The following is a 14,965-nucleotide window of genomic DNA, read 5'->3' as shown; positions in this document are numbered from 1 at the left end:
AAAGGAAAACAAATCTTTGTTGAGACCGTGAACGACAGATTGGCCCTTTACAAAACGATCAATTATATTATCAATTATTATTCAATAACATCAGATAAGCCAGGTTCACATTGAACTATTTCATCTCCAGCATCAGTTCATTGAATACATATGAATATTAGCAATGTAGTAATTAAAAGATTAACATACGCTCGTATCTCCGTATTATGTGGTATAATGTCATCAGACAGCCGAACAATAGAATAATATCGGCAAATTTTTCTATACGTACACATGTCTTCATGATGAAAATTAATATTAAAACTTTTATATAGCGATACTTTCATGCTTATAGTAGCATGCTCAGAGCGTTTTGGTCCAATCTCATTTGTGGACCAGTGGGGGGGGGAGGGGGTATCTCGGAGTTGGTTTTCCGTGTCGACCCTCGAGCCCCCTACTAGGTAGCCAAGACAAGCCAAGTTCAAGCGCACTTAGCCTCTCGACCACGCTTCCCACCATATTGAAATATTGAAAGCTGACTTTTTACCTGCCTGAGTGGACCACTTCGGGGGCCAATTCTGAGTTTGTGTTTCCACACTAACCAACTTTGTAACCCTGTTTTAATTATTACAGAAAACAAAATCTCCCAAAAATTGATCTAGATTTATAGAACTTTTAGGTGACACTATAGCCAAACAATCAGGAGTGGACTAGGTATCAAAATCGGTCCGGGCATTTTCATACCATTCGGCCCTTGACTTTTATATCATATGATGGGCATCCAATTCTAGTTCTAAATGTCATAAAATCATTTTGTTAAGTTTGATGATGTATCGATATCTTTACGCATGCATACAGTGAACTCTATTTCTTTAAAAGAAATAGAGGCCTAATTCCTAAGTGTGTATGCCCTTAAAGAATGAAGCCTAGTAGTAGCACTGTCTACGGGTGTAGGATATTAAATTATTTGGGAAAATTTGATAGATTAAATCAGCATTACACTGAAAAGTTAGTTAAAGGTTGTTTTTTTTCTTAAAACACGACGCTCAGAGGGCCCTTTTGCAACAGAATACTATAAAACCTGTAACAATTTAATACTTTCTATAGTGCCATTCATGGGGCTTTTAGCTGGCCCTACCGACACAATAGGATACCGGCCCACTGGGCATTTGACCGAATGCCCATATAGCCACTCCGCCCCTGGAAACATTGCTCAGAGGAGGTCCAACACTTTCGTTTTAAAATAAATTCTGTTGGGTCATGTGATAATTAGGGTTGTATGAATAATTGCCTAGATCAAAATTCCTTTTTTACAGGAGCTAGATCTAGTTGACAGTTTCATTCTCACCAACATTGAAACATGTTCACTGATGATCTGCTGTCTATCGTGGTTACGAGACAGCAGACGTGAACATGGAAAAATTGAAGACTACACACAGTCGTGAAGTCACTACTTTGACCTCATTACTTTTAACCCTCACTCTTCTTCCTCCTCCTCCTCCTCCTCTCTCTCTCTCTCTCTCTCTCTCTCACACACACACACATCCGCCGTTAAACCTGAATTAAAAAAAAAAAAGATAATACTGTCAAGGGAAGAAATTCGTCTTAGTCTAAATATGGCAACAAGGGAGCGAACCGTGACAGGTTAATTGTTCATTTAAATGTAAGCCTCAAGTAAGTTTCTTTTTCTCTCTTCTATCACCGTAGAGCTGTACACTTCTGAGTCGCTATCTTCTCCGTTTTTTTAAGCCTTCAAACACTACCTGGAGTCTAAGAATTAGAGTGGTCATTTCGAGAAGGCCTTTGAGAACAACAACGGCGTTCTACAAAAGTTTGTTTTTGCCCATTGTAGTGTTTTATGGTGAAGTGGCTCTATGTTACCAACTAAGTGTCTTTCCTCTGTTTCTAAGGACTTCTTTATGAACCGATTTCTCCACCAACAAACTTTAGTTGTGTCTAATTAAGGTTATGTGAATATGCTATGATATCAGGCCGTATTTCCTCCTGGATTTATCCATTTCTTATAGAGTATGCGATTCGGGACTTTTATATTTATTGTGAACTGCATGTTGTGGTCAGCTAGCTGGACAGCGGTCATTCGACCGGGCCTCACACGCATCGAAGATGGTTAGTAAAAATAGCTTGTTATTTGTCTTCCTCTGCTAACAGTAGCCTATATTTAGATGCCTTCTTATCAAACGTCATTCACTGAATTATTTTTTATTTCATTCGGTGTTCAGTTTAAATCTGTTGAGGGGGTGAAAGGGGTGGGGGAGGACATATTGTCATGACATCGATAAGAGTGGCAAAATAATTAGTATCTTTTTTTTTTGTTGTAGCAAAATCATTTTTGTTTTCGAAGAATTGGTATTAGCAGCTACCCGATTAACATTCTGTACTTTTGAAAATTATGTTTCGCTTTTATTTCATTTTCTGCACAATACCTCTATTTCAAGTCATTTCTTCGGGGAGGGTGGGCGGCTCTAACGCTTTTCCTTGAAATTTAACAGTTGATGTCGCTGAGAAAAGAATTACTAGTTTGTTGGCCACATGGGACGTTTTAAGTTTTCAAATTAAAAATAAATAAATTTAAATTTGGCTAGCGATCAAAATCTAGGAGGGAAGAGGGGGGAAAATTGAAAATCCCTTCTGAGCCCCCAATTGAGGGGTCCCCCAAATGAGTTTTTTTCACATTAAAAATTAAATATTAAGCAAAGTTCAGGGCCCCCAAAATAGGTCAAGCCCCCCCCCCCGTTCCCCCAAACGATGGAAAATTCCTATCTACGCCCCTGCATCCTAGGGTGGTGGTGGACAAGATTTAAATTGGAGACCATTGAGTGACCAGGAAGTATACACATACACAAGCTGATTGTCTTTTAACTCGTTCTGAATCTCATGAAGCAGCAGTAGCTCAATGTTACCATGGTGATTATTTGTTGCTGTGGAGAAGCCACAACGTCGCAAACGAATGCAGGTCATAATGCCCATTTGATTTGATTGCGTATAGAAACTATTTACATAAAATTGCTGACCTCAAACAAAAAAACAACAACAGGTGGCCAGAAAATCCGCTGACCTTAGACACAAAACAGCTTACCTCCCAGGACATCAAATTACGCAGATAGTGTTAGCTGTTTGTTACACTTATTAATTAGCGATTAGTCAGGCAAGACAGTAGTAACTCTATCTGACATGTACTTACAGTCTTATGCTTTTTGAAAATGTACACAAGTCCTGATCAGAGGCGTAGTGAGCAAAACGTGCGCCCAGGGCAAGGTACATTATTGCCCCACCCATTTTCGATGAACATTACATAAAAATATAGGCTGCGAGTGGCGCCCCCCCCCCTTCTGAGGGTGGCGCCTGGGTCATCATGCTCCTTTGCCCCCTCCAACTACGCCTCTGGTCCTGGTGGTATTTTGTAAGTGAATCTCAGAACTAGTTCTCAGATTAAGCAAACGTTGCTAATAATACCTAGCTCCCTTTTTGATGTGAAACAAAATCATGAATTACCAAATAATCTGGGGATTAAATGGTGAAATGGATCTATGTTTTGTTATGTACAATTATTAATTTGTTTAAAATTTACACTTGATCCTAGAAAAGGTATGGGAGGAATAACGTGTTCACTTATTTAAGGGGCCAAAACCCTACATATTTAGCTATATATATATATATATATATATATATATATATATATATATATATATATATATATATATCTGAATATAATAAATAGGCATGTCTTCGAGTCCGACGATGAATGAGAACTACGGTATTTTCCAATATCCTTCTTCCCTAGCACTATTAGAGCAAGGAATGGGTTGCTGAGCTAGCCAGGAAAACCAGTGACTTGGCAGAATTTGGGTCATTGGTTAATATGCATGACTAAATTCATGACGCGTAGGACGTAATCATGTTCTTTTTTTTTTTTTTTTGAAGTAACGTCTGTATCATATAAGACAAGATAAGAAGAAGGTCGATTTTAATTTCTTTGCGCCGTCTTCGTCTGTCATTGGCAGTGGCTCTTGTTCTGGCCTCAACTCTTTGAATACTGAAGGATTAAGTTCATTTGTTGGTATCAAAGAAAAAAAATATTTCCAGTAATTAATTGAATAAATATTTAATTTTTTAAATAGATTTATAAAGTGTCTTCACCAATGAATACCTTTGCAAAGTTTCAACTTGATCCGTGAATGGGTGTGGGGGAAGTAACGTGTTAAAAATTTAACCTTTTTATCAAACACACAGACAGACAGACAGACGGAGAGGTGATGTAAGCTTTGTGATAAATAAATAATAGAGAAAAATAGTATTTCTATGTGAAAATTGTTTTAATAGTATGCAATGTATTGTCCCTATGTATTGTCCCTATGTATTGTCCCTATGTATTGTTCCTATGTATTGTCCCTATGTATTGTCCCTATGTATTGTTCCTATGTATTGTCCCTATGTATTGTCCCTATGTATTGTTCCTATGTATTGTCCCTATGTATTGTCCCTATGTATTGTCCCTATGTATTGTTCCTATGTATTGTCCCCATGTATTGTCCCTATGTATTGTCCCTATGTATTGTTCCTATGTATTGTCCCCATGTATTGTCCCTATGTATTGTCCCTATGTATTGTTCCTATGTATTGTCCCTATGTAAAGTCCCCATGTATTGCCCCATGTATTGTCCCTATGTAATGTCCCCATGTATTGTCCCTATGTATTGTCCCTATGTATTGTTCCTATGTATTGTCCCTATGTATTGTCCCTATGTAAAGTCCCCATGTATTGCCCCATGTATTGTCCCCATGTATTGCCCCCATGTATTGTCCCTATGTATTGCCCCCATGTATTGTCCCTCCTATGTATTGTCCCTCCTATGTATTGTCCCTATGTAATGTCCTTATGTATTGTTCCTATGTAATGTCCCTATGTATTGTCCCTATGTATTGTCCCTATGTATTGTCCCTATGTATTGTCCCTATGTAATGTCCCTATGTATTGCCCCCATGTATTGCCCCCATGTATTGTCCCTATGTATTGTCCCTATGTAATGTCCCTATGTATTGCCCCCATGTATTGTCCCTATGTATTGCCCCCATGTATTGTCCCTATGTATTGCCCCCATGTATTGTCCATCCTATGTATTGTCCCTCCTATGTATTGTCCCTATGTAATGTCCTTATGTATTGTTCCTATGTAATGTCCCTATGTATTGTCCCTATGTATTGTCCCTATGTATTGTCCTATGTATTGTCCCTATGTATTGTCCCTATGTAATGTCCCTATGTATTGCCCCCATGTATTGCCCCCATGTATTGTCCCTATGTAATGTCCCTATGTATTGCCCCCATGTATTGCCCCAATGTATTGTTCCTATGTATTGTCCCTATGTATTGTTCCTTTGTATTGTCCCTATGTATTGTCCCTCCTATGTATTGTCCCTATGTATTGTTCCTATGTATTGTCCCTATGTATTGTTCCTATGTATTGTCCCCATGTATTGTCCCTATGTAATGTCCCTATGTATTGTCCCTATGTATTGTTCCTATGTATTGTCCCTATGTATTGTCCCTATGTAATGTCCCTATGTTTTGCCCCCATGTATTGCCCCCATGTATTGTCCCTATGTATTACCCCCATGTATTGCCCCCATGTATTGCCCCCATGTATTGCCCCCATGTATTGTACTTATGTATTGCCCCCATGTATTGCCCCCATGTATTACCCCCATGTATTGTCCCTATTTATTGCCTCCATGTATTGCCCCCATGTATTGCCCCCATGTATTGTCCCTATGTATTGTTCCTATGTAATGTCCCTATGTATTGCCCCCATGTATTGTCCCTATGTATTGTCCCTATGTATTGTCCCTATGTAAAGTCCCCATGTATTGCCCCATGTATTGTCCCTATGTATTGTCCCTATGTATTGTCCCTATGTATTGCCCCCATGTATTGTCCCTATGTATTGCCCCCATGTATTGTCCCTATGTATTGTCTCTATGTATTTTCCCTATGTAATGTCCCCATGTATTGTCCCTATGTATTGTCCCTATGTATTGTCCCTATGTATTGTCCCTATGTAATGTCCCCATGTATTGCCCCCATGTATTGTTCCTATGTATTGTCCCTATGTATTGTCCCTATGTAATGTCCCCATGTATTGCCCCCATGTATTGTCCCCATGTATTGCCCCTATGTATTGTCCCTATGTATTGTCCCTATGTATTGTCCCAATGTATTGCCCCTATGTATTGTTCCTATGTATTGTCCCTATGTATTGTCCCCATGTATTGTCCCTATGTATTGTCCCTATGTATTGTCCCTATGTATTGTCCCTATGTATTGTCCCTATGTAATGTCTCCATGTATTGCCCCCATGTATTGTTCCTATGTATTGTCCCTATGTATCGTCCCTATGTATTGTCCCTATGTATTGTCCCCATGTATTGTCCCTATGTATTGTCCCTATCTAGATTATCCTTTATTTAGCCGCTGCTGAAGATGTTCATCTAAATGAGTTTCTGTATTGTTTGAATTCATGAGACACTCCGTAATCTTTTACTTTTTTTGTTTTTTTACCTCTGGTTGGTCGTGCCAGTTTTCAACTCCGATTGTGTCAGTCCGAGACGTCAAACAATCATAGCCACAGGTGACCCCCAGACCACAATAGCCAGCTTCTCAGATGACCACCTGTCTCCAAATTTAACAAGTGAGAGGTGAGTCATGAATAGATTGTGTTCCGTTTGAACCGATTGGGCGAATTTCTTAAATTAGAACTGAGCGTGGAAAATATTTTACAAAAGGTGGAGTGTAGTTTAAATTATTAATCGTTAAATTATTATGTATAATGTTTAAGGAAAAAGACACTGTGAAAAAAAAAAGAAGGGAAGATTCGGGCCACTGGATCTTATTTTCCCGCCAGTCATAACACTAAATAGAATCACATAAGTCACATGATAAGTGGTGGTGTTGTTCTTTCAAATCTGTAGATACAATTAACTTCAATATTTATAATAGTTTTTTTTCTTTTCATTACATCTCTTATATTCACGCAGTCTGTCTGTCCGGCACAAATATTCTACATATAATTTCTCCCAATTCACACTCTCGGATCAAGTTGGCTCTTTGAAACCGTGTCTTGCCATTGAACTCAAGGGTTGCCCCCATCGGGCCTAGAAGCATGCTTTCATACTAGATGTTTTTCAGATATGTCACGAGAGATGAACCAAAGGCAAACCCGTAATTTGTTAACGTTCATTTTACAAAACACAAAACAATAAACAAGATAAATATAACAAACAAACAAAAAAAAAAAAAAAAACAACTAAGTTTATGGTGCGTTGGCTGAGCGGTAAAGTGCTTGGCTTCCGAACCGGGGGTTCCAGGTTCGAATCCTGGTAGAGACAGGGATTTTTACTTTCGATAATTTTGGACCACTCAGAGTCCACCCAGCTCTAATAGGTACCAGACATTAGTTGGGGAAAAGTAAAGGCGGTTGGTCGTTGTGCTGGTCACGTGACACCCTCGTTAACCATGGCCCACAGAAACAGCCCTATATACCACAAGGTCTGAAAGGGGAATGCTACTTTTATATCAGAGAAAAACTGGCCATTTAGTGCAATATTTTTCAATACTGCAAAATTCATTTCCTTTTTCTGTACTAAACAATATTAATTAACTACCCCTAACTAATTAGCTCACTGGATAATGTTTTGATTGATTCATGTGTTGTCATCAATAATGAATAATCATGCATAGTTTCAACTTGATTCAAGAATGGCAAGTGGAAGAAAAACCTTGTAAAAGAATCATGAGACAGACAGAGTGACTTAATAAAAGCTTTGTAAAAATACGAAATAGCAATCCATATATGGCATGGCGCAATCCCGTCCATTAGGAAAGTTATAATGACACGGCAAAAAGTCCTTTTTTTGTACGTTTGGTGCAGTGTGAAAGCAGCCTTAGACTCTCTATAGCTCTACCGAGTTACCTTTTACTGACGGCATTGTGAAATCTATCTTCTTGGCCTTCTAGATCAGAATGCGATGTCTGGACCATCAAGTCCGAAGCTGAACGCGAGGAGATCATTTTTGTTATTGTCAACAGCCTTCACCTTGGCGCTGAGAGTCAATTCTTGATTTTTGCAGGTTCGTTTTAAAAATACGCCTATAAACAATTATATTACGTACATAATATTGTATAGTATCAATGTTGTTTGAGTGCATTCTGTTGGCATCGATTCCATATTCGAGAAGAGAATCGAATTGAATCGTGGAATACGCTGGAGTAGAAACAGAAATCGATCTAATGTACTAACTTAAGTCAATGTACTTGAACTAGACTACAACATTAAGGAGGAGACCATTCACATTGATTTGTGGAAACTGAGTTGGTTCAGTTTGGGGACTTTTGGACTATGACCTCCGTTTTTTCAGAGGTTTATATGTCTCTTTGCCTACCAAAAAAAAATGTCTATAAAGCAGTGGTTCTCAGCACACTTTCGAATGGCTCTGAAACATGTTTTCTATACAGTATAGAAGGCTACTAAGGGTTCTCAAACTCTTCTATCAATGATGCTTTCGCTCCATAATGTGAAAATTCGGTTTGTGTATATTATATTCGGTAATTTTGTAACGACCAAAAGACTATCTTATAAATAACATTCTGCTCGAGGATGTGTAAATGTATTGAAGTACTACTTATCATTCGACAGCTTCGCCTGGTTGGACATTTATATGATATAGCTGATGACCGCAAGGCAAGCTTAAAGGGGGACACCGTAACAGGGGTGCCTTCCAGCATAGATGATAGCAGCTGGCAACAGACGGCCCCCGCGTAGGTCGCGGGACATTTGAGACCCAAAGAAAATCCCTGGTCGAAGACAGGCGCAGAAGACGACAATATACACCCCCCAGCGGATAGCGGCTTTTTCAACATCAGTTCTGGCAAAACATGCAGGCCGCAACTAGTTTGCGTGGTCTCATGGAATCCTGCAACTCATCCTTAATCTTCAGAATTAAAGACAATGCTATATTATTAAAATTTTAATAAACATATGAAACTAACGAAAAAGTCTTGCATAGTTAACTGCAAGATAGCAGTTTTTGGATATTGTTTATTTTACTATCACGGAATAATATTTTGTCTGATGCAAAATGTTTGGAAATCAACTTTCTTCACATGCTTGCGAAAACTCGAAACAATATTATTGAATAATACGATGTCTTTTTCTTGGAATGTTCTTTATCTCATTACCAGTTCACAGTGTATCTGCAAACTTATGTAGTGCTCATTGGATGTAGAAATGAAATAAGAAATATTATATGCTACGACTTTATTTAATTTATGCTTACATGCGATAATTCGCTTTGTGTATTAATTTCGGTAATTTTGTAAAGACCAAAAAAAAAACGTGTCTGATGAGGTTGGATCTTCATTATGTATCGATGGTAATCTTACTTGTTTATCCTAGAAGTACCAGATGAGGGTCTGCGCTACGACTACAACATCACCAAACAAGATTCTGAGCTTTTTCCTAAGACAATTAAGTCCCTCAGCCCAGTCATCCTTGTATGGATACAGTCTCCAGTTGTTGAGACCAGCAATGAATTCAGTAAACAAAGGCTAGCATTCACTTACTGGACACGAGGTGACCATCACTTTTAAAGCCATCTTTTTTTTTTCACATATTACAGTACAATTTATTTATTAATTTAATTTCTGCAATGAAAGTGTCGCGGAAGAAAGTGACAGACGTTCTGTTGCGAGATGAGAGTGTGGAAGTGAAAGTCTTGCTTATTTCTACTCCATCCATCTATTTGTTGGTCTGAGTCCAAGATTCCCGATTCTTTATGACTGCAGTTTTTACTTGACTGACTGGCATTCTCAGTAACTAGTCTAACCATTTTATGTTTTGTTGGACCAGATATTTAACCTTACACAAGAAAAACATTAAAAATACTCATTAAAAAGACAATACCTTCTGTAAGGTTAACATGCTTGACTAGATTGACCTAGGAACACGCGTAGGACGTAATCATCTTCTCCCCGAGAAGGAATCCTGGTTAAGCGAATGTTCAGATCTAGTAAACTTTAAAATATTCCAATGGTAAGCATTTAGAACAATGTTTTCCAGAGCAATAATTTATTGAATTCTTGACATTCCAGAAAGCGATGGTTCTTTCAAGAACTCGATAGCCCTTTTAAAACCGATGTTGGATCTAGAGCCGTTTTTAAGATCAGTGTCCAGGTTCCTCCGCATTCCATGAGGTTCTGATTTGAATAGAGGTATTGTAAAAAAAAAAGGGGCGACAACATTCTTCTGATACCGTTAATTCTTATATGGTTTCTTATCTGCATCATTTGCATATCTCTTATAGGGCATCGGTTGCATGTCTCTTATAAGACACCTATCGCAGTTCTCGTATCCCTTGTATGTTAGTAACTTCCGCTGCAGGGAGTCTCACGAGGACTCTATTGACAGGTCTTTTACATGATGTCGAATTGAGGTTATGTATTGGTATTGAGCCTTTTTATGTACGGGTTACTTCCATGTTTGTTAATGCTTCCAACTTTGGGGATGATATAATGACGGTTCGTGTTGAAGATGGAGACACGTACAATTATCAACTCAAATTCTTTGAATGGCATTAACTTTGTCAACACTGCGATTTATCATTAAGTTCTTGTTATAATGTATGAATCGTTCCGCCTGTTTTTATCTATTAACCTCACTGGCAGAAGAAATCTCTGACCTTAGGGCCTTCTCAAGGGCGACAGTTTATGGTCTCTATTGGAGAGTTAAGGTTAGATAGTTGCCAAGTCTTTTCAGAGATTTACTATTGTCGAGTTTAAAGTCAATTCAAATATGTGTATCATCAATAGTTTGTATGTACAGCGGTTATTTTGCCCCAATAGGAAACAACTTTTGAAAAGAAATCAAGCACAAATTAAGTCCAAAAAAATAAATGCTGAACATTCTAATTAATAGCAAGTTGATTCTTATAAGGAAAGGAAATCCGCAGTTGTATCTGAGGAAGTGTTCCTTGTATTTGAGGAAGTGTTTCTTGTATCTGAGGAAGTGTTTCTTGTATCTGAGGAAGTGTTTCTTGTATCTGAGGAAGTGTTCCTTGTATCTGAGGAAGTGTTCCTTGTATCTGAGGAAGTGTTCCTTGTATCTGAGGAAGTGTTCCTTGTATCTGAGGAAGTGTTCCTTGTATCTGAGGAAATGTTTCTTGTATCTGAGGAAATGTTTCTTGTATCTGAGTAAATGTTTCTTGTATCTGAGGAAGTGTTCCTTGTATCTGAGGAAATGTTTCTTGTATCTGAGGAAGTGTTCCTTGTATCTGAGGAAATGTTTCTTGTATCTGAGGAAATGTTTCTTGTATCTGAGGAAGTGTTTCTTGTATCTGAGGAAGTGTTTCTTGTATCTGAGGAAATGTTCCTTGTATCTGAGGAAGTGTTTCTTGTATCTGTGGAAATTTCCTTGTATCTCATGATGTGTGCTCTGTGTCTAATTATGTAACCTTTGCAACCTGATGATAGGGTCATTGTATCTCATAATGGGTTCCTTGTAATCTGATGATAGGGTCATTGTATCTCATAATGGGTTCCTTGTAATCTGATGATAGGGTCATTGTATCTCATAATGGGTTCCTTGTAATCTGATGATAGGGTCATTGTATCTCATAATGGGTTCCTTGTAATCTGATGATAGGGTAATTGTATCTCATAATGGGTTGCTTGTAATCTGATGATAGGGTCATTGTATCTCATAATGGGTTCCTTGTAACCTGATGATAAGGTCATTGTATCTCATAATGGGTTCCTTATGTCTGTACAGAAACCAAATCTTTAATTGAGGAAAAAGAAAACGTGGTACTAATGGGCGCCATCGTGATCTCCATTTTCACAGTCATTGCCACGATTCTGAGTCTGACCAGAGCCACGAAATGTCATTGTATTAAGTAAGTGTATGACCTCCCTTTGTCTGTATTCTATCTATCTATCTATCTATCTATCTATCTATCTATCTATCTATCTATCTATCTATCTATCTATCTATCTATCTATCTATTAATCTATCTATTAATCTATCTAATCTATCTATCTATCTATCTATCATCTACCTACTTGTCTGTCTTTCTGTCAGTCTGACGGGTACTTTTTGACTAGCATATATTTCGTTAAATGTTTAATATGCTGGAGGAGGGGATAGTATTCTGTGATATAATTTTGTTCAGTGCTTTTTTCTTTTTCAGAAATTCTTGGACACGTCTGCAAGCACGGAAACGAGATCGCTATTCAAATGGAAGAAACACTCGAAACAACAGAAGCGCCAGGAGTCATCCAGGAGAGACACTTTCCCTGATGACGGTTAATGTGACAAATGACAACACGACATCCAGCCGTCTAGGTGTCCAAACTAATCAGTTCCCCCATTGCCGTTCTGAAAACGGAACGGAACACGGGTCGTCCGAGGTGAGCGTTCCCGGACAAGAGAACACGGACGTTGCATCGCAAAGCGTAATGCGCTCTGAGGCAGCCACTTCTTTCTCTTTAACAACAAGTGAGAGTAATGACTTACAGAGAACTACAGAGAGGGATACGGCGAACGGCCAATTTAGCGACGTAGCACATTGCCCAACAATGTCAGCTTTAATTGGTCTTCTGCCTCCCGTTTATGACCCCTCGACGCCAATGCCATCGTCCTTGACACTTTTCACTTCCCTGCTTCCTTCTAGGTGGCGTATGCACCGATCCTCATCAGTGTTCACGACAAGCGCCACCGAGACTCCTACGCGCCCAGGATGTTTGACATCCATCACAGCCTCTGGAGGAGAGCCCATAGCGAGGTCGTCCACCTCGAGGCAATCACTCTCTCCGCAGACAGACAGAGCGCCGTACTTACATAGTTCAAACACTTACCATGCTCGAAGTTCGACTTCAGCTGGGTCAGATTCTTTCCCTGACAGCCCCCCACCTTACGTCGACCTCTCCCCACCAAATTACTCCACGCTATTCCCAAGCCATACGTAACTGGAGTAAAAAAAAAAATACCCCTCCCCCCACTTCCCAGTAGTCGCAGATGATCTCCGTGAATTTCTGAGCATTAACGACTGGGATTTCCTGATCGTCACCTGGTAGGAGTTTTGTGATCCACATCAATTAATGAATTCAGACAAGTCAACATGTCCACACTGTATAACAAACGTATGCATGGGGATAACCTACTATTCTGTCACCATTGTGTACTTTTGGCATACAGCAAAAATCACAGATATCTTGCTTGACCATTTGGCGTACTTTTGGGATTCAGCGGACATCACAGATACCTTGCCTGCACTGCATTGAGAATTACATTCGGATAACGTGCTATACTATATAGTAACATATTTCTCTACAATGAGTTTGAACCCAAGACTTTCATGTAATTTTATCTCAGCGTCCCGTCACTAAATCTCTGTGCCACAAATTTACTCACAGTGACACAGTGCCATGTGTCTGGCAGACTTGGATAAACCTCTTGGCTACCTATCAAAGGGATCGAGTTCGGGTCCCGACTAGAACTGAGTTGTGTTTACTGAGTGCCCAAAGACAGCACGGAAGCCTTCTCCAAGATACCCCCTGCCCACACAGAAGGGATATGACCACAGCGCACTGTGCATGCTATTGTATATAAGAGGCGCTATGCAAAACCATGTGTCAGTTACACGTGTCGGCGCGTAACATTTTAATTAAATACATTTAAAGTTTCCCTTTAAGAGTTTTTGAATTTTTGGCACATCGGCACAATTTAGGCAATGTCGTGCCCGTAATCCTTCATATCCCAAGAGCTAAATTTAATACAGTTAGGTCATTAAAAGCAAGGTCTATTCACGGTTAAAATAATAAAAATTTATTAATTTAATAAAAATCTGTTGCAAATATTGTATGTTCACAATTTCTTTGTCCTATCACAAATCAAACCTTCGGAGACAACCCCACCTCCCGGATAAAGCCCAGTACCTTCCCAGGGTCGACATTAAGAAAAGAGTACCTAACATTATAAATATTAAAGAAAACAAAACATTTAAAAAAAACATCTGGAGATGTCATTCTTCTGGTGAAAAAAAGAAAGGTTCAACTGTAAATTTATTTCTACTTTTTGCTTTACAAAAAAACTTCTTTTTGGCGTTCTCTTACGGTAGCGGGGCCCAACATCTGAATCTCAAGATTTTTTAGTATTTTTATTATATTTGACATGTGACTTCCTCCCCACACAAACAGAAGAGAGTGAGGCGGGGGATGTGTGTACTTGTCAGTCCTTTAGCCTGCGGGACTGTCTGGTGGTCATTAAACGGGCTGCGGGGCGGATGTATTTCCAGCAATTCCCCAATTTTAAGATAGAGAAATCTTGGTAACAAGAGATGTAACCACTAGTAAGTTCAGGTTACAGAGGTTAAAATAGGAGTTATCTCCTTTGGAAATATAATTATGACTAAAAGAAAATACTTAACATTTAAAAACATAGATATGTAAATGGCGCTCTTAAAACTGATGCGAAGTTAATATAATGTAATAACTTAAGTGAGGCAACTCAACGAGGACATTGACGTTTATTTACACTGAGACATGACAAACACAAAGGGCATTTGCCTTGAGCACAGCATCTCCATATTGGCTCTAGACTTGGGCGGAAATCGTTAGTCTCTTCATGTCAACATCCTGTTCTAGTTTGGTTACTAGAAGTGCGCATCTCTGCACTAGCCTGGATGGTGGTGCGCATGGCAAAGTCATAACAATAAGAAAACTTTTCTTTCTGCAGGCACGACATGGCCTAAATTGTGCCGATGTGCTTAAAATCAAAATCAAACCAAATCAAAATCTTTACGATCTATTGACGAATAATATTTTATAACATTGTGAGACTATATACAAATTAGTACAAAAAGAATGTATCAGCAATTCTGAAAAAAAAAAGCTTGTTGAACATCATTTTTAATAATGT

At 38.8% G+C, this 14,965-nt stretch overlaps 1 protein-coding gene across 3 annotated transcripts; it reads left to right on the top strand.

The window, feature by feature from the left end:
* The first annotated feature begins 1,520 nt into the window (after positions 1–1,520).
* On the top strand, positions 1,521–14,531 carry LOC129923686 (uncharacterized). Of its 3 annotated transcripts, XM_056015982.1 has the most exons (7): positions 1,521–1,642; positions 1,729–2,106; positions 6,575–6,692; positions 8,011–8,123; positions 9,449–9,625; positions 11,819–11,942; positions 12,237–14,531. In XM_056015982.1, the coding sequence occupies exons 2-7, from the start codon at positions 2,010–2,012 to the stop codon at positions 13,012–13,014; spliced, it is 1,407 nt and encodes a 468-aa protein (XP_055871957.1). In that variant the 5' UTR covers positions 1,521–1,642; positions 1,729–2,009; the 3' UTR covers positions 13,015–14,531. The 3 variants fall into 3 exon arrangements, with proteins under 3 accessions (XP_055871957.1, XP_055871959.1, XP_055871958.1); XM_056015983.1 differs by lacking the exon at positions 1,521–1,642 and having other exon boundaries at positions 1,687–2,106; positions 9,452–9,625; XM_056015984.1 differs by lacking the exons at positions 1,521–1,642; positions 9,449–9,625 and having other exon boundaries at positions 1,685–2,106.
* The last annotated feature ends 434 nt before the right edge of the window (positions 14,532–14,965 follow it).

The sequence above is a fragment of the Biomphalaria glabrata genome, chromosome 17, assembly GCF_947242115.1.
Source record: "Biomphalaria glabrata chromosome 17, xgBioGlab47.1, whole genome shotgun sequence".
NCBI classification, from domain to species: Eukaryota; Metazoa; Mollusca; class Gastropoda; family Planorbidae; genus Biomphalaria; species Biomphalaria glabrata.
Note: the sequence above shows the minus strand (reverse complement) of the source record. Positions and strands in the feature narration are given on the sequence as shown.

Bases quoted from the DNA above. Each gene is read 5' to 3' on its own strand.
- LOC129923686 (XM_056015982.1), top strand. From the start codon at position 2,010: ATGCGATTCGGGACTTTTATATTTATTGTGAACTGCATGTTGTGGTCA. The intron at 9,626-11,818 runs GTGACCATCACT...ATGTCTGTACAG, and splicing joins ATTCACTTACTGGACACGAG to AAACCAAATCTTTAATTGAG. The intron at 11,943-12,236 runs GTAAGTGTATGA...TTTCTTTTTCAG, and splicing joins ACGAAATGTCATTGTATTAA to AAATTCTTGGACACGTCTGC.